At 48.2% G+C, this 23,878-nt stretch overlaps 6 protein-coding genes across 6 annotated transcripts; 3 read left to right on the forward strand and 3 right to left on the reverse strand.

Moving 5' to 3' along the window:
- The first annotated feature begins 2,729 nt into the window (after nt 1–2,729).
- Nucleotides 2,730–3,274, forward strand: BC939DRAFT_440497 (uncharacterized protein). The gene has a single exon (XM_051554085.1). The coding sequence runs from the start codon at nt 2,853–2,855 to the stop codon at nt 3,063–3,065; it is 213 nt and encodes a 70-aa protein (XP_051415839.1). The 5' UTR covers nt 2,730–2,852; the 3' UTR covers nt 3,066–3,274.
- Nucleotides 3,275–3,648: 374 nt separating this feature from the next.
- BC939DRAFT_440500 (uncharacterized protein) lies at nt 3,649–4,040 on the reverse strand. Its single transcript, XM_051554086.1, has one exon. The coding sequence runs from the start codon at nt 3,965–3,967 to the stop codon at nt 3,749–3,751; it is 219 nt and encodes a 72-aa protein (XP_051415840.1). The 5' UTR covers nt 3,968–4,040; the 3' UTR covers nt 3,649–3,748.
- Nucleotides 4,041–4,058: 18 nt separating this feature from the next.
- On the forward strand, nt 4,059–6,778 carry BC939DRAFT_523399 (uncharacterized protein; the record flags this gene model as incomplete). Its single annotated transcript, XM_051561242.1, has 5 exons — nt 4,059–4,670; nt 4,776–4,829; nt 4,912–5,021; nt 5,178–6,216; nt 6,252–6,778. The coding sequence occupies exons 1-5, from the start codon at nt 4,343–4,345 to the stop codon at nt 6,776–6,778; spliced, it is 2,058 nt and encodes a 685-aa protein (XP_051415841.1). The 5' UTR covers nt 4,059–4,342.
- Nucleotides 6,779–11,127: 4,349 nt separating this feature from the next.
- BC939DRAFT_499887 (uncharacterized protein) lies at nt 11,128–13,308 on the forward strand (the record flags this gene model as incomplete). The annotated part of the gene is made up of 1 exon (XM_051559990.1): nt 11,128–13,308. One exon carries the CDS (start codon nt 11,128–11,130, stop codon nt 13,306–13,308), a length of 2,181 nt encoding a protein of 726 aa, XP_051415842.1.
- A 3,632-nt stretch (nt 13,309–16,940) lies between these two features.
- Nucleotides 16,941–18,582, reverse strand: BC939DRAFT_440513 (uncharacterized protein). Its single transcript, XM_051554087.1, has one exon. The coding sequence runs from the start codon at nt 18,384–18,386 to the stop codon at nt 17,007–17,009; it is 1,380 nt and encodes a 459-aa protein (XP_051415843.1). The 5' UTR covers nt 18,387–18,582; the 3' UTR covers nt 16,941–17,006.
- A 412-nt stretch (nt 18,583–18,994) lies between these two features.
- Nucleotides 18,995–19,696, reverse strand: BC939DRAFT_321032 (uncharacterized protein). The gene has a single exon (XM_051551523.1). The coding sequence runs from the start codon at nt 19,569–19,571 to the stop codon at nt 19,104–19,106; it is 468 nt and encodes a 155-aa protein (XP_051415844.1). The 5' UTR covers nt 19,572–19,696; the 3' UTR covers nt 18,995–19,103.
- Between the last annotated feature and the right edge of the window lie 4,182 nt (nt 19,697–23,878).

Consider the following 23,878-nt stretch of genomic DNA (forward strand, 5'->3'; position numbering starts at 1 on the left):
GTGAATAGACCACAAAAACAACTTTCCTTCACTCAATATCCTTTCCCATAACACCTTCTGCCTCCTCATTGTTGTCTGCAGCCTTGAGGTACCCTGCCTTTTCTCCCGCTGTGGGAAGAAGGGAAAAAAAGGGGCCCTGTCCATGTATGCTTGGGCAGAGCTGATGCCATAGTCATCCCGAGTTGTCTCTCGACATATAAAAGGCTTCTTCCTCATCCTTTCGTCCCCAACTTCTTCATCCTCAACGCTCTCTTCTCGTCACTCTTCACTTGTTCCTCATTACATCTCGCCCTCAACAAGGTAATCAACTCTTTTTCTCTCTTCCTTTTCTTATTGCATTACCTATTGATCGTCGTTTGTCGCCATCTCAAACTCACATCTATATATCTCTCTCCACTATTATCAACAGTTGCGATTAACCCTCCCTTCTGAGTTTCCGTTCGACGCCTCCCCTCGATACATAAAGGATTCTGTCCTCCTCTTTTCGCCTTGTTTTTTTTCATCCTCAGCAAACAGCCTCCGCCAGATCATCGTCCTATTCCACTTCCATCGCCACTTCTCCTCGCCACTGTCTGCCCGGGATTGCCTCCTCTCCTTGATCTTCTCCCGTCGCTGCTGTCCCTTAGTACCAGTGCCATCACCACGATTATCTGGACTTCCAATACATATTCCTAAATCCCTCCCCAAACCTAAAAGCCATTCACAGGTATATATATGGAACCCTATGTGAAGTACCATTGTGCATACTTGTGTTGCTTTTCTTTTAACCCTCTCTATTTGTCTACTACACTGCTACAGGGTTTCACCATTCTAACTGAGGCCCGAGTGGTATTACATAAGGATCATGGGTTCTGAAGCTACGTGTTTGTATGTCCCGGTAGAAGGAGAGATCGAAGTCATCCCTTATACCTCTACAACTCTTCGAGACTATTTGGGACCGCACTATGAAGGTATATGCTTCCCCATCCAAAGCTACAGACTCGCTGGGTTTCTCCGAATCCTCGACTGTCCCACTCCCGTGAACAAGAGGTGCACCGATATTTATATTGCGGAAATCAGAGGGCCAGTTATAATTTTAAATGAAGACGAAGATGCAAGCGTTGAAGGAGTGAAATCTTTAACAGAAAAAGATATTCCAAAGATATTTAACGTTGGCAATAGTCGATAACTACTTCTGGCTGCGAGCACTGCAGATTACTATATGTGAATAAAATATGCGAATTGCTTTTACTTTTTTTACGTTTTTTCTTGTACTCGGAACATACATTGCACCCATACACTTTTTGCACAGCGAAAAACGCGTGCAAAATTTAGTGGTACACAAAGAATAAAAATGCCTAATCCTGGTTGTATTGAGAACCGAATTCGTTCAGTAATAAAATTACACCTTCATATGTACAGGAGGCTCTCGCACAACGCTTTTGTTCACTACATCAGTCGGTGGGTTACCGTATATTCAGGCTACAATATAGCTATATATATATATATTTTAAATTGAACACGGACCAGCGCAACTCCAGTTCGTGTCACAGTCGGAGTCCCCATTGCAAGTAACGTAAAGGCGGTCTTGAGAAGCTCCCTTGGTAGTAGTGTAGCGCCATTCAGCACCGACTCCCACAGCTCTACATTGGGCCTAGCAGTACCCTTTGTAGCATCCACCATTGAAGCTTTCCGCTTGACCAATGCAGCCCGCGAAAACCAAGGATACGGCAGAGATAGAGACGAGCAACTTCATGTTGTAACAATGGACAGACTGTGATGCAGCGAGGAATAGACTGCGTTGCATCGAGAGACAAAAGTGCGAGTGTGCGACGGTGTTAGTGGGATACACATGGTAAAAATATATGTAATGCAACGAATACAGGAACAGAAAGAGGAACCCTACTTAGCTTGCTTGCGAGTAGAGTGTACTGGAGAATAATTGAGTACAGAAGAAGAGGTCAATGGTTCTCTTTTATACATACTCAGGTGGAGTACTTGTACTGTCTATTTGAAATCCGTTAAAAACGCAGGGAGTTCTTGGGCAGTGAAAATGCGCCGAGAAAGGCACGATACCACGGTAAGTTTTTTGCATTGAATATCAGCGGCCGAAAATGTAGGCAGGGTTTCTTGCATATTTAGTACTGACTTGCCCCCTTTACTCGACATGAGTTCCTTCCATCGAAGATCAAGGGGGCGAACATTCTTTCATGGAACAAAGATTCGTTCATTACCCGAAGTCGTCCGCAGTGTGGCGGTTAAGTCACGGGCAGTAAAAGGTTGTCTTTCTTGTACCCTATCTATCGTACACTAACACTATATGCGGAATTGAACAACCCTGATGGGCCCTCGAGCAGGTCAAAAAAAGATACCAAGAATTTAAAAAGACACAGAACGTCCTTTGTTGGTGCTCGGTATACCAAGAGAGAAGCGGAAGTGATTATTCATGGTTTACCATTTTTTTTGAATCGGACTCTCAGCATGAATATCAAGGGACAGCATGAGTTTCAAGGAATCAGCTTTAGGGGGGTAATTGGCTTGTAGACTAAGCAGCCGAGCGTTCATAACGACGTTGCTTTTTGATCTTTTTATGTTCGTTCTCCCCACCATATCTGTTCAGCATTATTCGCCTGGATTGTTGCGCAAAAGCGCAGCATTTGTAGAGTCCGCTGCAAAAAAAAAAAGTTCCAGCGCAAATAATTTTTTTGGGGGAAATTAAATAACTTCCTTTTTTTGGAACCATTCTCATTCTCTGCCTCTTGTTTGGACGCGTCCACCTCACTAGGCGAATGGTTGCCGTCCTCATCTCCGTCCACCTCGTCCTCTTCGTCGGTCTTCTCTAGTGTACATGAAAGCATTCCCTCACATGGAGAATGAAGCCGAATGAATTGAAAATTTTATTTGCGCTGGCACTTTTTGCGGCGGACTCTCTTTCAACGCTACTTGTTAAGGATGATTTAAGCTCTCTGGAGTTCAGTTGCCATCACGCATGCAGGTTGATGGATTCTATGCTTGTCCTTTATGCGAAATGGCCTATAAATCCGAGTCTGACCGCCAAAGATATCTTCAAAGTCGCATATGTGTAGATAAGCAATGCGAAGTATACTTTTTGAACCAGGAGTCAATGAGATCAAAGAGAAGGATCTTTAATTATCAATCCACCGAGAACACTTTATATGTTACTCGGTGGCTGAAGTGAATTGATAGGACTTACTGGATCTAATTAAATACACGCGGTGGCAGCATGTTATATGGGCTATATGCCACAGGGCGCGTTACTGGGGGTTCTCAGGGCAGTCCCTGGAGGTGATTCTGGACTGGCCAGTTTGGCCGCATATACATGTTCGAGGTGCTCAGACAGGTCCAGTAGCAGGACTACAGATTCGATAGATTCGTGTCGAGTCAACATGAGGACCAATATTGATATAACAAGTAATAAAGGCACACTTCACATACGCTTAGTTACACGTTGTATCCATGTTCTCGGTAGTCATTTTAAGAGGGATGCAGTGGTTGGGGGATGAGCAAAGAGAATGGTTTTGAGTGATAAGGGTCAAGCAGTGAATGTGCAAGGATGAAGGGTGTTTGGCAGTGGTGGATGTGGAGGAAAATTATTTTTGGGCAAAGCAAGAATTGTGTTGTTCAGAAATTTTGCATCAAGAAAGGGCATTGCAAAGGGCTATCGAGATCTTAACATTAAAGAGTTTATTTGTTAGATTTGTTAGATATGTAAAATAGTCTTTAAAGTCATCGAATCATCACGGTTAGACTAAGCGCCCACTGTGGTTGTTGCGGTGTGAAAGGAGCGAGCGACATGGTGACATGAAATACCTTTTCGGACATGCGTAGTAAGTCTGGCAGTCGTGGTTTTTCTTGCACTTTTCGCATTTGGGCGTGTCGTAGGGGTTTTAGAGTAGGATGATGGTAGGCGGCGGTGATAGAGACAGATAGAGAGTAAGAGTGGATGAGAGAGAAAGATAGATAACATTTTTTAATTTCTTTTTATTTCTGGCTCTCGAGTCCATCGAGTCTATAAGAGAGGTAGATCTACGCGACATGGCAGAGCACCAACCTCTATCCAACTTTCAGCTTGTATATGAAGAAAGAGGAAGCTCCCAATCTGAATGCCACCATCTCCTGTGCCTTGCTCTGATGGTGGCAAAAGCTACACGCACTGAAAACAGTGGCAACGCACACGCACACATCACTTTGGCAGACCTCGTCTCATTCTTGTCTGGTTCTCTCCTCTCTTGTTCTCCTCGTCCTCTTTTCTGCCATTGTGCTCTCTTCATTCTTCCCCTGTTCTCCTCCATACGCCAACGAACTGCGCTGCCTGATCACTCCATCACCCTTAGCTTCGACCATGCCCGACCTCACTCTCTTCTGTCTCACCGACGGAGAACCCATATCGAACGCATTTCCAGTCTCGATACCATCTATGGACGCTATCGGTAACCTCAAGGATCTCATCAAGGCCAAGAAAACGCCAAAATTTGACGACCTCGCTGCAGATGAGCTTACGCTCTGGCGTGTCTCGGTTCCTGTCGTCGCTACCAACATCCGCAATGCGGTTTTCCTGAACGAGATTAATTCCAAGACGGAACTCAGTCCAATGGATGATGTCTCTGGTGTCTTTCCAAATACGCTAGCCAAGAAAACAATTCACATCATTGTGCAGCGACCTTCGCGAGGTAATGCAGCTTTGCTTTCTACTGATTAACTCTTGCTCATAGTATGTCCATTACATGACGACTAATGTATATATACTCCATGCTCTTATACTCCCTTTTGTTCAGCCCAACCGCCTCCTGTCAGCGATTACATTTCTCAGAAGAGGCCAACTGCTGAAGGTGAGAATTCTCGCAAAGGCTTTCGTGTATATGATTCCTGTTGACTTCGTGCTTCGTCTAATCTTATTTTATTATGAAATAGAACTGGATTTGCCGAGCAACAAAAAAATTCGTATAACCGAACGCTGGAAACAATATACGGCCTCTGATGGAAAGGCTGTCGACCTACCTTCTTCGTGGATCGAAATTCTCGTGAGCACAAAATTTGTACCCGAACCACGAATAGCATTCAATCATCTGAAAAGCGACCTTCGAGCCGGTGTTTCAATCATTATGCCAAGTATGGGTCAAGAACCGAAGGACTTTGGGCTTCACGGCTAACCTAACAGGCTTTTCGTTACGGAGCAGATGCTGGAGCTTTGGGAAGATATGCGAGGCGACAAAGACAGAACGTACAGACGAGTCCTATCCGGGCCGATGGGCGTTGGCAAGTCTTATCTGTCCTATTTCCTTGCGGCAAGGGCGTATGCGGAAGGATGGCTCGTCCTCTACATTCCGGATGCGGGGCTATTGCACACGGAAACGGAGGAGGAGTCAAAGCTGGAGCTGGTCAGGCGATTCCTGGCACTCAACAAAGACATTTTGACCGGCAACGAATTGGAGATGCTTGTAAACGAGTACAACGGCAAATACCACGTTTCAACGCACGCTGTCTGGGCGATCTTCCGAGATTTGCTCATGTCGTGGGATCGGAAGACGCTGCTGCTTGTTGACGAGCATGGAAAATTGTTCGAAAAAGAGCCTTACGTGCCGGTAAAGCTCAAGTCGCTGAATCATCTGTTGCCGTACCGCTGGTGGGGAGAAGACGCCAAGGGGTCCCGGGTGATTTTCACAGGCACCGCGCACGCCAAATACGAAATGACTATCCTGGACGAGAGCTATAGGCGGGCGTCAGTGGTTTTTGTAGGCCCCTTATCAAAGAATGTATTCTCCAACCTGCTGGACACGTACCCTCGCCTGAGAGCACCAGCCATCAGAAGAAAAGTGACAGAAATCACGAACTGTGTGCCACGGGAGCTGGTGTATCTGTCAGCCAACGTCAAGGATCTCCCAGATCCGATCTCCGTGGACGACCTTCAAAAATGGACGGAAAGCCGAACCAAAGATTTCCTATCGACTGCAAAGATGTACTACGTCAGTCGCGGTCCCTTTAAGAAGGAACGATTCTACACAGTCCTTCTACAAACGTTTCTGGGCAGCACAAGCATAGTCGATTTCGAATGGGACTTCTTGGATCTAGGACTCATTTATCGGAGCAAGGATGTTGGCAAGATCGGGACTCAACACCACATTTTATGCAGCCCCGCCCAGCAAGCTCTTCTAGAGCTGTTCAAGACGCTTCCACTACCTGAGGATACCAAGGAACGAATTTGTCACGGCAGCCTCAGTGAGGACGATTTTGAGACGGCACTATGTCATCAGCTCATATGTACCACCAAACCAATCGTGCTCAATGCGACAGATCTCAACGGCAGGAACCCGACTATCATTTCACTGGATTTTCCCACTGTGCTACCCTCCAAATCGGCAGGACTTCTCTTGGATCCGGTCACGAAAACGTTCTGACCCGCGGCTACGAAGGATATCCTCGGTTTGACTTCATGCTTGGACCGCTGTTCATTCAGGCATCCATCAGCGACTTTGGACAACACAATAAGAAGGACTCGGCAGACATCCGCAAGGCTTTCAACGACAGGGATAACGAGGGAACGAATCAGATTGAGCGTTACCTAAATGATGTGTTTGGTTCCGGTCACTCCGCGAAGATAGAGGACAACAGGTTTGTTGTCACCAGGGACGGTGCGCCTGTGCCTGGATTTCGCATAGTCTACATCCGTGGCTCTCCCGGCATACCTGCGCACCGCGAGTTGGTTAACAAGCTCCCTGATCTTCTACATATCACCTTTGAGGAACTCACGGAGAAACTTTTCAAGAATATAGCTATATAGTTAGTCGGTCCTCCAGGGAGTAGAACTTTAATGCCTCCTCCAAATAATCCGAGTGCGCATTGCTCGATGGGGCAATAGTGAGAGAGTGCAAAGTGGAAACAAGAAAAGATGTATATTTGAGATTGCAGACTGAGGGAACAAAGACAGAGAGAAAGGAGAACGATACTGTAGCGAGTGATCAGCACAACGGCAGGGAACAGAGTCCAGTAACGAACCAGAGTATAGCGTGCGACCAATTACATCCGTATCAGTCGAAACATTCTCGAATAAAGCATCGCTTGCAATTCAATCGGATTATTTTGTTACACATGCCGGTGATCGTACGGCACGCGAGAAAGATAATCACGTTGCGCCCAGAGACGTTAGTACCCATGTCAGTAAAAGGCATCACATTGTTTGCACAAACGCAGCTATCTCGGTTCACCGTGGATTACCTATTTACCAACTTACTAACTCCAGCGATGGAGGGGAAGGCAGTGAGGGACCCACCACGGCTGAGAAACAGGCGTCAGTCCAATTCAGCACCGCGCTAGTTGATTCCAATCAGCTATGCACGGACAATGACCAAGAGGTCATTGACCTGAGTACGAATGAAGACGATGAATATGGAAAAGCGTGCGAGAATTACACAGTGGAGCATAATACTCTCAACGACTTTTACGATGGTTATTCTACACTCATGCCTGACAAGAATATAACATCCATAAAAATCAGTAATTCTGTATGACGCAAGGGCGATAACCTGGATAATCGCATTATTACCCCCGTCTACATTTATGGCGACAAGCACATGGCACTTGTTGATACCGGTGCATCGCATTCTTTAGATGTCTATTTCTTTCTCATTTTCTTCATCATTCACTCTTTTTTTTTTTTTCTTTTTTTGGCATGTGTGTGTGGGGGGAGGCAGAACTTATTCCTTTAGTGTCAGCTCCAACTCCAGACAACGGTCGACTCTTGCTCGGTCACCCCGGTCTTTTGGGGGATGCGTGATCATAGCTTGGACCCGGTGATAGATACCATTGCGCAAGATCATTTTATACATCGTCATTTCATGCCTTATGTCAGTCAACAAACTGGAATTAATTGCCAAGGAAACATGAACAAAGACTGTAAGAAAGTAAAAATCGCTAAAAATTGCTTTAAAAAAAAAAAAAAAGACTAAAGACGTGAATGGTGAGCATAGTGTTGATATCAAGATCATATTCCATATGTAAATCAATCGCATCCTTGCAAAGATCTGCTCTATATCGTGTAAAAGCACTCCTTGAAAAATATGTTGCTCAATGAAGTTCCTACGCGTCAACAAAACTTTAATCAAATTAAGCTTACAGTAACATGACGCGTACCCAATTGGTTGCGAAGTAAAAAAGAGGGTGGGTATAGCTCGGACTTGGAGTCCGAGTCTGGACACACTGACTACATAAGAATATTGAATAGAAGCGAGTTGAAGAACTACAAACAAAAACAATAAGAGTATCAGATGCAAGCATTCTTAAAAAGAGATCTCTAGGATCGAGGTCTCAAGGAAGAGCCTTGTTCCTTTACAGGTCAGGAGATACTATTTAAAAGAATAGTGATGTGACGACGCACTCAGCTTAGGGATCAGTTAGGACGAAAGGGACTCTGCCTTCACTCCTGTGCTTGGATCAACGGCCATCGAGGGATGCTATTCTTAGTCCTCCACATCCAATCACTAAGGAACCATGATCGTTATCTTGCCGATGCTTGCGAGGCTCGCAGAACGGATAACGGCATAAGAGGGAATGCTTGCGAAAAATATGATTCCAGAGAAGGGTGGAAGTGTCCGAAACGGACTAACAAGAACACTTGGACGAACTTGAGTTGCAGTGGTTCAGACGCAAAAGCCCCATCTCTACTCTTGCTAACAATTAGTGATGGCTAACACTGACAGAGTATACCAATCGGATGTGGTATAGTTGGAGAGATGACTTGTGCGAGAAATGACTTAGTGGATCGTACGTGGCAAGTGTTGCAATGGAAGATTATTGACAGATCGAGAACCATTTGGCTCCGTGCTATGTTATTTATCTACCTAGGGAATTCTATAAGTGCACACCCTTTACTGACATCTTTCTAAGCTGACCTCCTGTAACTGCACGCTCTCCAAATGCACGTACTGTATGATCCTATGAGTGTCCTGCGCTCATCGTATCATGCCAAGTGATATGACTGGTCCTTCCACCTGGATACCTGGATACCCTGCTTAGGTCTCATCCGGATCCGCCACACCGCACCTCCAGGAATAGGGCGGCATCCCTTTCCGCTCTTGGCGGTTTGATTTCCATAAATGCCAACTCATAGCCATCCGGCTTGAGCAGATTGCCACGGCGGTACTTAGAGCCCTGTGCAGGTTGGCTCGCCCATATAAGAGAATAGTCCATTCGGAAAGATTGTGCTGAAGGAAAGATCCAACGCGTCATGTGCAAATGAACCTTCCATTCATTTCACAAATCGCGAGGTATCGACTGGAGATCCTCATCGACCTAATAAAGAAGAATAAGCTGGATACAAATGCGAGCAGTATACTAATATACACATACAGCGACTGGTAGGAAGAAACGATATCGTCCAAGAAGGTATTTGTTGCTGCTCACCCTGAAATGGTCTGTGTCTGTATCAGCTCCAGCAGTATAACCTCTCTCATGACTAATAGTGGGATGAATTGTATTTGAGATATGGAGTGCAGCTCGCCTACACTCTCGGAGGATAATCATGTACTATGGCACGTCTTTTCAAGAACGAGGCTATTAGGTATCCTTCACTTAACAACTTTCCTTTAGGAATAACAAATGAACGTACAAAAAAGAGTGAAGAGTGAATGCTATCAGCTCTACTTCCAATCGATTCCATAAAGATACGAACCACCACAGCAGTTCCTTTCAGGAGAGCATCCGATGCGTTGATGCCTGTCAAAATTATATGGATGAGAAATATGCTTTCCGATGCGTGTAAAAACATGGAGCAAGGATTGGTTTTCAAAGTCTCCTGATGCTTATACCAGGCATAGACGGCCATTTCTGTGGTCCCCATTGGTCTCTACTTAATGCGCGCAATTCGTTTTGGTCACCGAAGACGAAAATCCCGCTACTGCTTGACGGGTCTTGCCCTCCTCTTTGAGTATGCTGGCGATTACCTTTAGGTGCATATCCAGTATTTTTGATATAGCGGTATGGGAAATATATGGGTTGCGTCCTTGCTTTACGTGGTACTTTTAGATGAATTGTATTCTACCATGGAGCGTATGTTTCTGAGATTTGTGACTTGGAGGCATTAGGCCGGGGCTGTGCGACTAGAGTGTTTCGCCCTGGGAATTATGGAAATACAGGAGAGAATGAGCCGAAGAGGGTGTGTGCAAACAAAATATGCTCGAATGCTTACTGAACGGGTTCCTGGGACTGATGATGGTACATGTTGTGTATCAGGAATGATCAAGACCCCCCTGTCCCTGAATGCAAATATGCAGGTTGCCTATCTAAATGAACCTCCCCTCTGTAGGTAGCTCTGTAGTGTGCTTTGCGTACACAATAGTACACTGGAACTGAACTGTGCAATACAAGATAGACTGGAGCCACAGCATCAGTGTTGCTATGATGAAAATAAAACTCGGAAGACCAGAAGAATGCGTCCGTTAGAATACATCCGCAGCCATGAACATGCGTTTTTTTTAAGCAGCAGGTGAATAGGATCATTAAGCCGCTTAAAAGGAAAATTTATTTTTTAGACCAAAGAAATTGGGCTTGCGAGTGTCTGGGGAGATTCTATTACAGAGCGAATATCCGAGTGAACTAGGTAGCTAGTCCAGTGATAGACTACCTGGTGCGGGTCAGAACAGGCAAAGAGGGTGTGATAGCGTGATAGGCTGAGGAAGTAGATAGAATAAACAAGGATGTTCTTTTATTGCATACTGACGAATTCATGTGCGCCAAATATTGGGCGCTATATATTCTACTGGACTTGACAAAGGTTGAATATGAGAAGCATGCCAACGGGCGGAATAGTCATGGTGGTAGTGAGTGAGCGCTTTTTGAGAAGTGGAGTAGGACGCCATCTCATTTGTGCCCTGTGCGCCATTTTTTTTTCTTTTGGCATTCGACTGCAGTGTGTGCTTATCTCGCCCCATCTCACCCACTCCCTTTATTGCGCGACTTGATAATCTCGTCCTCCTTGCCAATTATCCACCGCGAACACTTCCCCTCCTATAAAACATTCTCAGTAAGGTCAGTCTTTGTTTTCATGCGCTCATTACCCTCCTCCTCTTCCTCTTCCAGTTTCTTCTCCTCTCTCATTTGCTTTTCCCCTCATCTCATTCACTTTTGTTACCGACTATGACAGCCTCAGAAACGATATTCAATCACAGAAATCCGCCGTCACACGTCACCTCACATCCGAAGTCCCTGGTACCATTCAACGATGATGCCCTCCAATCCGGTGCCTGCCCTGGCGTTTCTCTGCTATTTGGTGCCTCGGAGCCTCTGCGGATACTGCGGCCGAACTTCTGGACCGACAAGGCACTGAACATCCCCGAGATCGTCTATTCGATTCAGGAGCAACTCGACCGAGCAACCCTCAATCGTTCCCTCCTCGTCTCACGCCTCTGGTATCTATCGGGACACCCCTTGGTGTGGCAGACTGTCGATTGGGACAATACCCTGGAGGGATCGTTTCAAGAAGAGGTCATGCGGAGGTATGCGTATCGTATCGAGACTATGAGATGTACATTCCATTCGCAAGGCGGGACGAGTAAGGTCGACTCGTCGTCATTGTTACGGGAATTTGTTGTCAACACCAACGAGGAGGGACTATCAATACATAGAGCGCTTTCTAGCAGCGACGATGACGGTGACGATACCATGGCGAAAAGTTTACCTGCACGAGGACGGAAATTCGATAAGGACGGAATCCTGATTCCCACAAGCCTTGTGCGACCGAGAATGCGGCTCAAGCAGCTTTCCCTCAAGGGACATTTCGATTTACAATCGACCGAAGCTTTACATTCGTCCTTCTCAAACTTGGGGCTTGCGATGCCTGTATATATCACTTTCAATATCCCAACACTCACTCGGCTGGATATCCATCCTTCAGTCGATGCTGCTGTCGACATACATCTCATTCTGGATTGGGCGAACAATCTACAGCATTTGATTATTCGCTCGCATGGCTCGTTTACGAATAGTAGGGGCAGCCAACTTGCAGAAGACGAGGCTGTCGATTCTGTGGAGCTGGGATTCCGCAATACGGCACATACATCGCTGGTGTCACTTACGATCCAGCACTTGAAGATCAGTCGTGAGGAACTGGAGAGTGTGATGGGAAGGTGTCCGAGTTTATTGGAGTTTCAGTCTGTGTGTAGCCCGGGAACCCTCTGGAAGGCGCGGCCACCGCCTTTGCAGTTTGTGCCTCAACATTCACAGCAACTTCAGCAACAACAGCAAGGACTAATCGAACACGCCTCGGGCCCTACCGTTACCCCTACGCCACAACAGAAGAGTCTCGTTCGGACTCTATCCGAGTTATGCCCCGACATCCAGCGGTTTCATATCGGACTTCAGCAAGGGGGTTTCCATGCAGATTCTATTCGCGAAACGCTGCGGTCGTTTCCAAGGCTCGGGTCCTTGGGTCTGCCGGCGTGGGATTGTACAAAAGTAACGATAGAGGCGATCAAGGCGTTTCAGATGGAACAGCAGCAACCACCACTTTCGCCTTTGAAGACGCGGTCGGGAGGATTCCTGACGACGATTTGTATCATGAACGTGTGTTCGAGTGAGAAAGTGAGCCAGGCGATTCATGAATATCTGTGCTGGACGCCCTATTTGAAGGAGTTTTGTGCATATAATACGACGCTTTACGTGGAGCAAATGCAACAGGAAGGGGAACAGCAGCAGGAGGCGGGGGAGGTTGGAGAGGTGGTGGAACAGGATGCCGTTAACTCGGTGGATGCGCGCTCGGCTTGCCTCCCACCCTCATCCACGGACTACTCGGACCCACAGCATCGACCCAGCACGAGCATCGCTTCTCCTTCTTCGTTTCCCATTGGGTCAGTAACAAGTTCCTCACGACAACCAGCTCGGAAATGGGCATGTGCGAGCCTGGAGACACTAGTCGTTCGGTTTGCGCACCTACCTTGGAGGAACCTATCGGACCCACCGAAGCGATCGAAGGACACATTCGCGTTCCTGAAACCACTTCAGTCATTGAAGCGCCTGTGTATTAAGGAAGGACTGATGCTGGAAGCTGGACGAGAATACGAGGCGCTTGCGGAGCTGAGATCTTTGGAGGAGGTGGTGTTTACGACTTGCTATCCGATCCCGATCAAGCCGAAGGATCTAGTGTGGATGGTCCGTGGCGGTCAGGGGAAGGATCCGTTGAGAAGGGTGGTGGTGAGAAAGCAAAAGGCAAATGTGGAGTTGGATAAGGAGATGAGGGGGTGGTTTAGCGAGCAGCGACCGGAAGTGAGGTTTGAGTTTGAGTTGACGGACTGTTGCGAGGAGGAGTATAGCTTTCGGTGAATAGCTCTGGTGCGAATAAAAGGCTGTGCTTTGGGGATTATATGTGGACTTGTGGACTAGCATTGCCACGGAATGCAAAGCAGAGAGCTAGCTGGGTTTATGGGTTTAAAAGCAGCCAATCATATTGGAGGAAGCGCGTTTTTCGACCCATTTTATTTTGGTGGCAAACGAATGAGAATTCGCGGACAGTCTAGGCTTCCTATGCCAGGATAGATGGATATGTAGCAGATGCAATGCTCACCATGCGAAATAGCAAAATGCCACCGAAGAAGAGAAAGAAGGAATCCTGAAAGCAGAGCCAAGCTCGGTGGAGCCGGTAACAAAGCGAGCCCGCTTACTGCATACCATCGCCTAGTTGAAAGGGCGGTGTTTTTGTGCTTTGCTTTTTCCGTGTGGGTCAGTCGTCCTTTTGCCACGAGAAGGCCGATTGCGCATCGCACCCGTGACCTGTCTCTTCTCTCTTCTCTTTTTTGGAGCTTCGCTTTATTATATGACCCACACGCGTAAGGCCAACCATTGCATCCCTTCTTCCTTTCGTGCCCCATTTCACGTCCTTCACACACATACACACCTCCCATTAACCCATCCACATACACTTCCCATTCACAACACAAGCAAAACCACGCCAGTAACTTTAAACGATTTCCAATGGGGATCCTAAATTCCATCCTCAAGGTTCTGTCCGGTCGAGGCATGGCGCCCAAACCTAATACGGCGGTCACAGAGACTGCTCACGGCTCAAGCGACCTGGACTCCACCAGCACCACCACGACTTTGACTACTACAACAGATCCCAGCAGCGATACTGCCGAGTCTTTGGCAACCCTGCTGACTGAGGATGTGGACATGGCCTCGACTTCGTCATCGTCTTCTTCCCCCTCAGAATCCTCTTCAACTTCAAGCTCATCCACCATGAGCCTTTACCCATTCGTCTTTGGAGCAATTGAACATACCAACGACAACACTGTTACTACTACTGCAGCCATGAGCACAGCCACGGCAACGGCTGGAGGACAACACAAAACGATAGTGAGAACGACGACGACAACAACGGACCGCTCCAGCACACTAGCGACGGCTGCGACATCCTTCAAGTCCATCCTGAGACCCAGCAAAAGGCGACAAGAAGGCGACCTGACTGCGGATATTGAGGCAACGGTCATGGCCCTCGACATTGACCGGGATTCCACAAGGCCGCACTCTTACGAAGGCGACCACCACGACACCCAAGGCTTCACCTCTAGCGAAAACGACGATGACCCCACGGCCTTGGCCCTCTCCAAAAAGAACGAAAAGGCAACCACGTACCCACTCGTCCAGAACCGGATGTTCGATATTCCCGAGATCATTCGCTCCATCGCCGAGTTCCTCGACAAGCCCTCCCTCGCCGCTAGCTGCCGGGTCTCCAAGATCTGGGCCACCCATTGTACACCTTTACTCTGGAAACATGTTGTCGACAAGTACTGGCGTGACTCACGATTCTACGCCTCCATTCGTTCTCGTGCACACTATATCCGGACCATGAAATGCGAAGACAAGACCGATTACGAGGAGATGCTTTTATGTGACCTGCCTCGACTCCGCGCGATTGGATTTCATGGAAACCGGGAACCGATGGCAGTGAAGGATAAGGTGCTGACAAAGGTCCGGAATACGTTGACCTCGTTGGTTTTGAGCTCAGTGTGCACGGTTCTACCGGGCGAGACCGTGAGGGCGATTCGCGAACTGAGACAGTTGACGACGCTGAAGCTTCTGAATGTGAATCTGGAGGCGTCACAGTTGGCCGAGATCCTGATGGACTGTGAAAATTTGGAGTTTTTATCGTTGTCGAGGGTCCGTCTCGCGTTAGGAGGAGATTCCGGCGCAAATGCAGAGGGCGCTATCGAAGGCGAGGGAAATATCTGGGCCGGAGTCATAGCAGCAGCGGCGGCGGCGGCAGCGGTGACGGCAGCAACGGCTACAATAACAGCAGCAATGGCAGCAACAGCGGCACCGCCAGGAGTATGGGGAGCAGGCACCTCGGTCTTGGCTGCTACTAACAACGCCACAACGACGACGACGACGACAACAGCAACGACAGTAGCAACAACAACGACGACAATGAGTACGGCGGTGACGAGAATCAAGTATCTGGCGCTGAAGGAGGTCACAGTCCTATCGTCGTATCTCACGAGCCTGATACGGAACTGCCCTGACCTTCTGGAACTCTCAATGGCCCGGAACGAAAACCTATCGGTTTCGACGGATATGATCCGGACGATGAGGGGGTCTTGCCCACGACTGTATGCCCTTGACCTAGGATCATGCAAACAAATTGACCGTGGGGCCTTTAGCACACTGTTCACTTCGATCGCCCAATTGACGGTCATCAATCTGTCAGGAACAAGAGTCGCGGATGAGGAACTGCTGCTGTTGGCGGAGAGCTGTAAAAACGTAACACGCTTGGATATTCAGTACTGTACCGCGATCACATCGAAGGGTCTGCACCAGTTCCTGAGCAATTGCAAGCCGTCGTTGAGGCATCTAGAGGCCTCAGGAGTGACGATTGAGCCGGACACGTTTGATCATAATCCGTGGACATGCACGAATCTAGAGATTCTGTTTGTCCATATTGGGTTGGTTGGATCTGCAGTGCCGAGCCGGATGGCGTTAGTGGAGGAAGCGAATGCAATGGGAGAGGTAACGGCCATGACAGTCGATAGTGTTGCCAACGAGAAGAAGCGGTCTCAGGACGCAATTGTCGTTACACCGGGCGCTAGCAGCACCAGCAGGAGCAGTGGCAATGCCGCCGCGAGTTCAAATCAAACCTTCACCGCCTCCACCGGTATCGCAGCATCAAGTTCAGTCTTCTCATCAGGCACGGAATACGACCCGGCACATCTGACAGACAGCGACGGTGATGTGGTGATGCGACACCCTCTGCACCCGATCCAGGATATGTGCAATATCCAGTACCTTGGCTTGATGGGGTGCGGGCCCAAATTGACATGCGCGACCCAGAACCAGTTGATCCAAGGGTTCCGGTCCGTGAAGCGGCTGCATGTACTCGGACTGTACCAGGCGTTCAAGAAGGAGGACCTGAGGTGGTTGGTCGAGAACCTGCCGGAGCTGTGTAGGATTGATGCGGAACAGTATAATGTGTCGGACGAGGTCATGAAGTGGTTCGAAGAAACATATCCGCGTATACAGATCTGTCGGCAGGAGTGATTGGAAGAACAGAGAGACAGGCAGACAGGAAGGCTTACAAGCAAAGTATTGAGCAGGCGGTAAGGACGAGCACGGCATTTAATAGGGGGATTTATAGAGGGAAGGAGTAGGAATGAAAAGAGGTATACGTGCTCGCCATTTGTATATAGTGAACAAAGAAGGCATTTTTTTTCTTCTTCAATCGATGCGATATGTATTCTTGACAAATGAACTACTAAAAAAAAAAAAAAAAAAAAGAAGTGGTCTTGCTGTTCCTGAAGACCGCGAATTACCTAATCACAGAGGCAAACGCGCGCTGAAGGCTGCCCTTAAATATTTGTATCCATGTCCAACGATCCGAGCGCGGTACGCGTTGTTTCACGTCGCTGGTGAGAGGCGGTTTGGGCCGATGAACCTGTCAAAAAAAAAAGGAGGGGGGGGGGAAACGATTCTCAACATGAAGAGAACCCCATTCATTTATTTCAACGAAGTCTAAAAGTCTAACGATGCTACTATAGTCCCCTCTTGTAGACAATTCCGTTGAGGGTGATGGCCTTGAGCTGCTCAAAGGCCTGTGCGTGTTTGAACACAGCCTGCAAGAACACCCGGCTGTGGTCACGACCACATGTCGCTCCCCATGTCTGCATTCTCCAGCCGAGGATCGACAGGTCCGCATCGCCCACTGCGGCTGCCGCTTCAGGGCCGTCAAGGCATATCCCGCCAAACGTCAAGTCATAGCTTTTGAACGCAAGACTCTTCAACGAACCAGGGTTTTTCCAGTTCGCCGTGTCCAAATACGCGGTCATGTCCCATTCGTCCGCTCCGTCTTCGTACTCGAACGACTCTAGCTGATGACAGGACTGCAGGATGTCGAGCAGGAAGGGCTGTGTTTCCTCTTGCTCGACGGTGCTGAGTAGCTTCAGTTTTTTCAACGTCGCGGCATGATGCTTGATCCCATGGCTAATCTCGTCCGACACTACATCCACCTCCGCTTCCAATTCTTTGATTCCCCGGCGGTGGGCTCTGAGTACCCTAGCAAACTTCTCATCTCCTGTAGTTGTGGTCCAGTTGACGAGACGGGGACAGCCTCCGGAATGGAACAGCTGCACTAGATGTCCGACGGACAATTGGCTAAGTACGTCCACATCAATGGTTTCTAGATTCGGACATCTCTGCGGCAGCTCTTCAAAGACCCCGACACAGTCGCCGTCGAGGCGCAACAACTTGAGGGCCGGGAGGATCAGTTGTCCTATACAGGCAACTTGAAACACAATGGCGTCCATGTATAGTGACACCAAGCTCGATGATACCGGCTCAAGGGCCCTTGACAGGAACCTAGGATCCAAGCCGTTAAAGACGACTGGGGACATCATCAGATGAAGAGTTCTCAACTGGGTTAGATGACTGAACAGGAATTCGTCTTCTGCCCTGGGTCTCCATGCGCATAGACTGAGATTCCGCAGACACGGACTCGCCAGGATCAGATCCTTTGCTTCATCAATATAGGTCGACTGAAGCTCAATGAGCTGTCCATATTGAGGCTGTTGTCGATTATGAAAATTTCTCTGATAAGAAAAATTACGGAGGACCCTCACATGGTCTTTATATTTTCGAAGGAGGCTCAAGGGAACAGCACACATGATGTATCCATCAACGATGCGCCAGAACATCGGCAGGAGGGTCCTGCGAAAGTGTTTGGAGACAGATAAACAGGGAAGGAGGTTCTTTGGAAGGAAGATTAGATCACCTCGGGGGTTTATATCCCAGAATGGGATGAATTGGCCGACCAGGATGAGGACCTCCGTGATCTCAAGCGGATGTTTCTTCTGCGGAGGAGGAAGAGGAGGAGGAGGAGGAGGAGGGGAAGCAGCAGTGGGAGCGGAAGGCGGCATTTTTTTTTTATTTATTTTTTATTTTTTTTTTATTTTTTGTGAAGAACAAGACCTTGGAGTAGGATATACTGGAGCTGAAGAGGGATGGAAAAGCAATAGCCTTTTATATAGTACGACTTTTTCTCATAACTGTGGGTATCGGTACGAATTGTGCGCAAAGGAACGGCGACGAACCAAGAAAAAAAAAAAAAAAAAAGGCTTTCGGTGATAACTAACCACAATGTCTCTTTCACCGCCGTGCTTTTCTTTCTAGATCAATCGAAGGACTATGAAAGCCAGGTGTTATGTAGTACATACGGTTAGACAGCAGCTGGCGGTTGCAATAAGAAAGGCTTACCACAGTTGTCTCTTTTTGGTGACCCTTGCTCGAGTGTTCAAACAGGTCGCTTTTTGTATACAGTTACTCCACAGCCTGCCGGGATAAAGATACCGCCACGAAACCACATTTGAGTTGGGACCGAGGGCGGTTGCTCAAGACCCATGGTGTGGCCCGTGCTAAAGTCATTTGAAAAAAAAAAATTAATTGGACAGCATGTAGCGCAAAACCTTAGTTGTTTCAGTAACGTTTTTTTTTTTTTTTTTTTTTTTTTTTTTTGCAGGAATGCCTTTTGAACCTATTCAAGGCACACCACTTCATCTTACGATCAACACAACATAGCCAACTCCATCTCTGGCCTCTCTAATCTCTCTGGGATCCGCTTCCATCTCACCAAATATTTAGCCAAGGCTGGTATCTCCCGGGCATGCTGTGTATACGGAAATGGATTCCGAGGTGATTATGTCACATATAACTCCATTTGCACCGCAAGTCCATAACAGGACTGAAAAAAAAAATCGAGTATTTCTATATTTTATCACACGAACGACTCTGGTCCTCGAGCTTCGTACTTGATAGCCATCCCAAGGGCCCGAACTGACAAGATGTATGGCCTGGTCAACCGTGGCAGTGTAGGGAGGCATGTCTTGGTGATCTCTGTAAAGCGCGGACACGTCGTCAGGGACGTCGTGACTGATATTCTGAATGTAGTGGCGGTCTGTTCCTTTGGCTTCGACTAACGTTCTTTTAGGATCGGCATCTTGGAATAGCGCAGTGACCATTCTGAAGTGGATGACGAGGTTGCGCAGCTTCATGAGTCTTTGTAGGCGGCTCAAAAAAAAGAGAATATGGTGACTTGAGCGGCGCATTGGATGAGCGCAGGTCGAGAGATTAAAAACTAACAGCGCAGGACTAATAGGGGACTGAACCTTAAGCTAGAGGCAGAAATGGTGGTCAAAGGATTCTAGAGTGTAGGGCGGGACACATTATTCAAGGCCGCGAGGTCGAGAGGGTAGGAGAGAACCGGGTGGCGGAGGGAAGAGAAATATTGCATGGCAAAGCTGATCGCCAGGAGTGATGTTCAAAAGCATAGATCGATGGACAACCTGGTCGCTTTTGATCAGTGGGCATGGCAAGGGTCGGAACTATCAAAATCGTTCGTTAACGTTGCTGCGATTGCTTTTCTGGCAGAGGGAGAGATGACCCTGAGGGAGTATCTGATCATGGCTAAAGTGGAACGTGACGTCGTGGAGGCTAAACGAGCTAGAGGCCTCGCATAAGAGAAGGTACGGCTAGCTTGAAATGGACCAGACGGGGACATGCTTGAATGAGGGAGCCTCAGGTGGCGACAGAGTTGATGATGGTGTATCGAATGCATTTGAATGCTCACAGCAAAGGGCGCTGTCTGATGAGAAGGATTAGGATATCGACGCCGGGCAGGACCGGAGACTGAAAATTCCTCTATTATATCTTGAGTAACTGCTCAGGAACAAGGAAGGGAGCAAGGAGGGGCCATTGCGTGCATCGCGTCGAATCTTCAGGTTCTTTAACGATGTGCGCGTAAGGATTCATCCGAGGTCAGGCATTCAAAAATATTGGGCTCCGGCGCATCTTGTTGCGTATATTTTATTTTTCAGCGTCTGGAGACGCCTCGAGAATGCCAAGCAAGGTAATGTCGGATATTTGGCCTGGCGCGGGAAGATGCCAGTAAATTCAGCGACACAGGAGCCAAGGATCGGGTGTCCGAAGAGGAGGTTTGAGGGGTCGTAGTCTATCGAGATTCCATTGCTGACATGGATTTTGAAATGCGGGCTAAAGTTTTGGTCGACAGGAGAGAGTCTCGATTGAGATGAGGAATGAGGCGATCTCGAGAAGGATCTCCGAAATGGTGAAAGTCTTGGATTGATCTGTGGCGGTAGTGCTGATGTTGGCGCTGGTCATGGCGGAGGAGTGCGATTCAGATGAGAAAGAGTAAGGCAATGAGTAGCCTAGGTCTTTACCGCGCTTGTCATCACGCGTTACTACGCGCACTCAGTCCAACGCACTCATTCCGTCGTTGCTCATTCAAATGCATCATCCCTTCACCAAGGTCAAGATCCAGGAGTCTGGATCTAGTTTGTGCCCTATTTGAAGGAGACATAGATGTCCCTTCATACATCAATGAGGATTTCAAACTGTGTGTCTGTCTGAAGAGTGCTGGGGGACCAGCATGATACCCTTGTACCGAAAACGCGCTAGTGTCACGGACCACTCGGGATCAAGTGTCCAGATGCTCAAGCAGCTGTCTGTACTACTCTCCACCAGACTAGATGTGGAGCCGACCAATGAGCGCCCACTGGAACTTAGTCAGTTGTGGAGGAGGAATGGGGCGGTGGGTGCCCATTACTCGCCGTCGCTGAGAGTCGTGTGGCACGACTGAAGTCGACTTGGTCTGGAGAACTATGATCGAGGATGCTCAGAAATGCTCAGAAATGCTCCCGGGCGGAGGGCGCAAGGTAACGGTGAAGATGATCCACAAGCACATGCGTGTCTCTACATATTCATGTACTTGAAGAATTTAGGACACAGAGGCCGGGCGCCAGTTTAACTGGTCGTGTCCTCCCCTGTGCCCTCTCCCGTGCCCTCTCCCGTGTCCTCTAGCTGTTTGCTTCCTTCTTTCTCCACAAACAAACAGGCGAACAAACGAGCAAGCAAACATGTAAATAAACAAACAAGCGAGCGAGCAAACAAACATACAAACAAACAAACAGGCAAACAAACATATCTCTCCGTTCAATGAATCGTATGTTGCTTGTTTGCTGATTGTCTAGGAATGCACACAAACAACTTGTGTGCCGCTTTAAGAAGACGAAAGACAAGGAGGACCATCGCATTGCCACGGAGCAGGGCGAGTCCAATTGGGCGACAGGTTCAGCTGAGTGGCAACCTTGTGGAGAAAAGCATCCGCGGCAAGCAATGTTTTTGGTCTGTGGTGGTGTGGGGTCGTTTACAGCTCTCTGGGGGAGACATGGGGTGCGGCGGAGTGGTGCACATGGATGGGTTTGAATGGCTGACTCAGATTGGTAGGGAGGGCGACCTGGACGGGTCTGGATATTAAAAAGGCGCGGGGGTGGACGGGGGGGTGTGGCATGGTGGATGAATTCTGTGTAATACAGTTAGTAAGGACAAATGCACGAATGCACAAATGCACAAATACACAGAGGAGGACGGATGGTTGCGGATAATGGTGCTGACTGAGTTGTTTGCGTCCTTGCGTCTTTGTGTCCTTGTGCCTTTGTGGAGTAGGCGTGAGGGCTCCTATTCGCCCAAAGACTCTCACAAAATACAAGGTTCATTATCCTAAGGCTGCTCATTGCTCTCTGTCAAAGGCCCATTCCCGGTTGGTGTGTCCGTACCTTAGTCTACCCTAGTCTATCCACCTCTTTTTTCTCTCCTTATCACATTCATATCAAATGAGCACCTCGCCGATCCATCTCCCTCTCTTCTCCTCTTCCCTCTATTTCCTGCCTTTGTCGAGCGATGGAAAGTCGTGGTATTCGGCTCTGTATCCTGCTGATCCCGGATTGGCAACAACAGTTCGGATATAGAATCGCGTACGTCCGCTTATCTTATTTGTGGACTGGGATTGAATAGAGTGGAACACAGATAGCCGGCGCTATTTTTCGTCCTCCTAGTTACTCATGCCCTAAAATAAAGCTTAACCAATACTACGGCCTGGAATGTGATTGTGGAGCCGCAAGGTAGCGTTCCATATGTCCGGCAGTTCTGTCTCTTGCTCTCATCGATTCTCTAGAAAGGCACAAGAAACATGAAGAAAACGGCTCCCGCAAGGGAGGCTGCCTTGTGGCACCAGGGAGAGTCGTCAGTGGAGCAGAGACGTTCATGTTTTCTTATTTGAGCACCTGCAGGAATTCTCTTCTCTGTCCCCAGTGTTTGTAGCACAAGCCTTCTGTTCGTTGCACAGCGCGCGATTGTTGTCTAATTCTATAATTTTAGTCTATTCACTGGGAAAAATTGCTCTCACACCGCCGCACTTCCCCCTTTAATCATCCGATCGAGTAGCGCCCACTCCTCTCTTTACCTCTCATCTTTTGTTGTTCTGTCAGACGTTCTTTTGTCTGTCTTCATTGACTTTATTTTTATTTTCTCAAGGGTTCCGCGCTCACAACTGTGTCTCTTCCGTGCTTGTGAAGAATCGATCAGCTGCATTTAAGCGGAATAAACACTCATCTCCTCGAGCACCACCCATTCATTTCACAGCCTGACTGGACACAAGCTGTAACCTACACTGTCTTCATGCGTTATCCTTCTTCACTGTACTGTGACGATATTTTGCAAAAAAAGATCCTAATTTACATTAAATCAGTGCGAATTGAATTGAATCCTAGTGCTTTACAATAGAGACCACTATAAGGATTGGGAAACCAGGACCCAGATGTTGTTTACTGAACAAACGCGTCGCACTCAGGCACACTCAGACACTCCACCCACTCCATCCACCATCATTCTCGACAAAGTCTACAGCAATGGAGCACCCACACACCCCATATACCCACGGCCCCAGCAGCCGAGCTGGCTCTTCTTCCCAAAACCCAATTCCTAATGGTAAATGCACGCTCATCTTCAATGACAATCGACGCGACATTCGTCTAGACGGAGCACGTCCATGGCAGACTGGCGCTCAACGGTTCGCTCTCCTTTCGCCTACATGTCTGCATAGCAGCGTTGTCCGTCGGCGGTTCCGACAGAGGAGAGGAGCTGGAGGAGCTGGAAGAGGTGGAGCAAGAGATGGTACCCGAGACTCTTTTCGAAGGCCTCATTACTCCCTCCTGTGATGAGGTTGTCGACATGGGTCATGGCCCTTCCATGCAACCGCAATTCTCTCAACAACATGCAACCCAGCAACACCTGTCACCAAGAGCTCTAGAGAAATCTGTTCACCGTGAGATGTATCCTCGGCCCTCGGCCTTGCTTTCCAGCGGTTCCAGCGAGGCGTCCTCCTCTACATTGGTGACCAGCCTGTCGTCCCGCACGCGAAGCCGGCAAACAATATCCCAGGTCCAGGAGGGTCTGCGAGAACAACGTCGACGAGCTGTGGAGAACTCTCTGGCCGAGGCAGGAGTAGAAATGGAGCTTGCGGATGGACAGGTTTCAGGACAGAGATTAGGAATGATGA

This window comes from Gamsiella multidivaricata (assembly GCF_025024155.1).
Source record: "Gamsiella multidivaricata strain RSA 2152 chromosome Unknown BC939scaffold_9, whole genome shotgun sequence".
In the NCBI taxonomy this organism is placed as follows: Eukaryota; Fungi; Mortierellomycota; class Mortierellomycetes; order Mortierellales; family Mortierellaceae; genus Gamsiella; species Gamsiella multidivaricata.

What these genes read in the sequence shown, in the direction of transcription:
- BC939DRAFT_440497 (XM_051554085.1), top strand. Translation starts at nt 2,853, where the DNA reads ATGAAGCCGAATGAATTGAAAATTTTATTTGCGCTGGCACTTTTTGCG.
- BC939DRAFT_440500 (XM_051554086.1), bottom strand. Translation starts at nt 3,967, where the DNA reads ATGTTATCTATCTTTCTCTCTCATCCACTCTTACTCTCTATCTGTCTC.
- BC939DRAFT_440513 (XM_051554087.1), bottom strand. Translation starts at nt 18,386, where the DNA reads ATGCCGCCTTCCGCTCCCACTGCTGCTTCCCCTCCTCCTCCTCCTCCT.
- BC939DRAFT_321032 (XM_051551523.1), bottom strand. Translation starts at nt 19,571, where the DNA reads ATGCGCCGCTCAAGTCACCATATTCTCTTTTTTTTGAGCCGCCTACAA.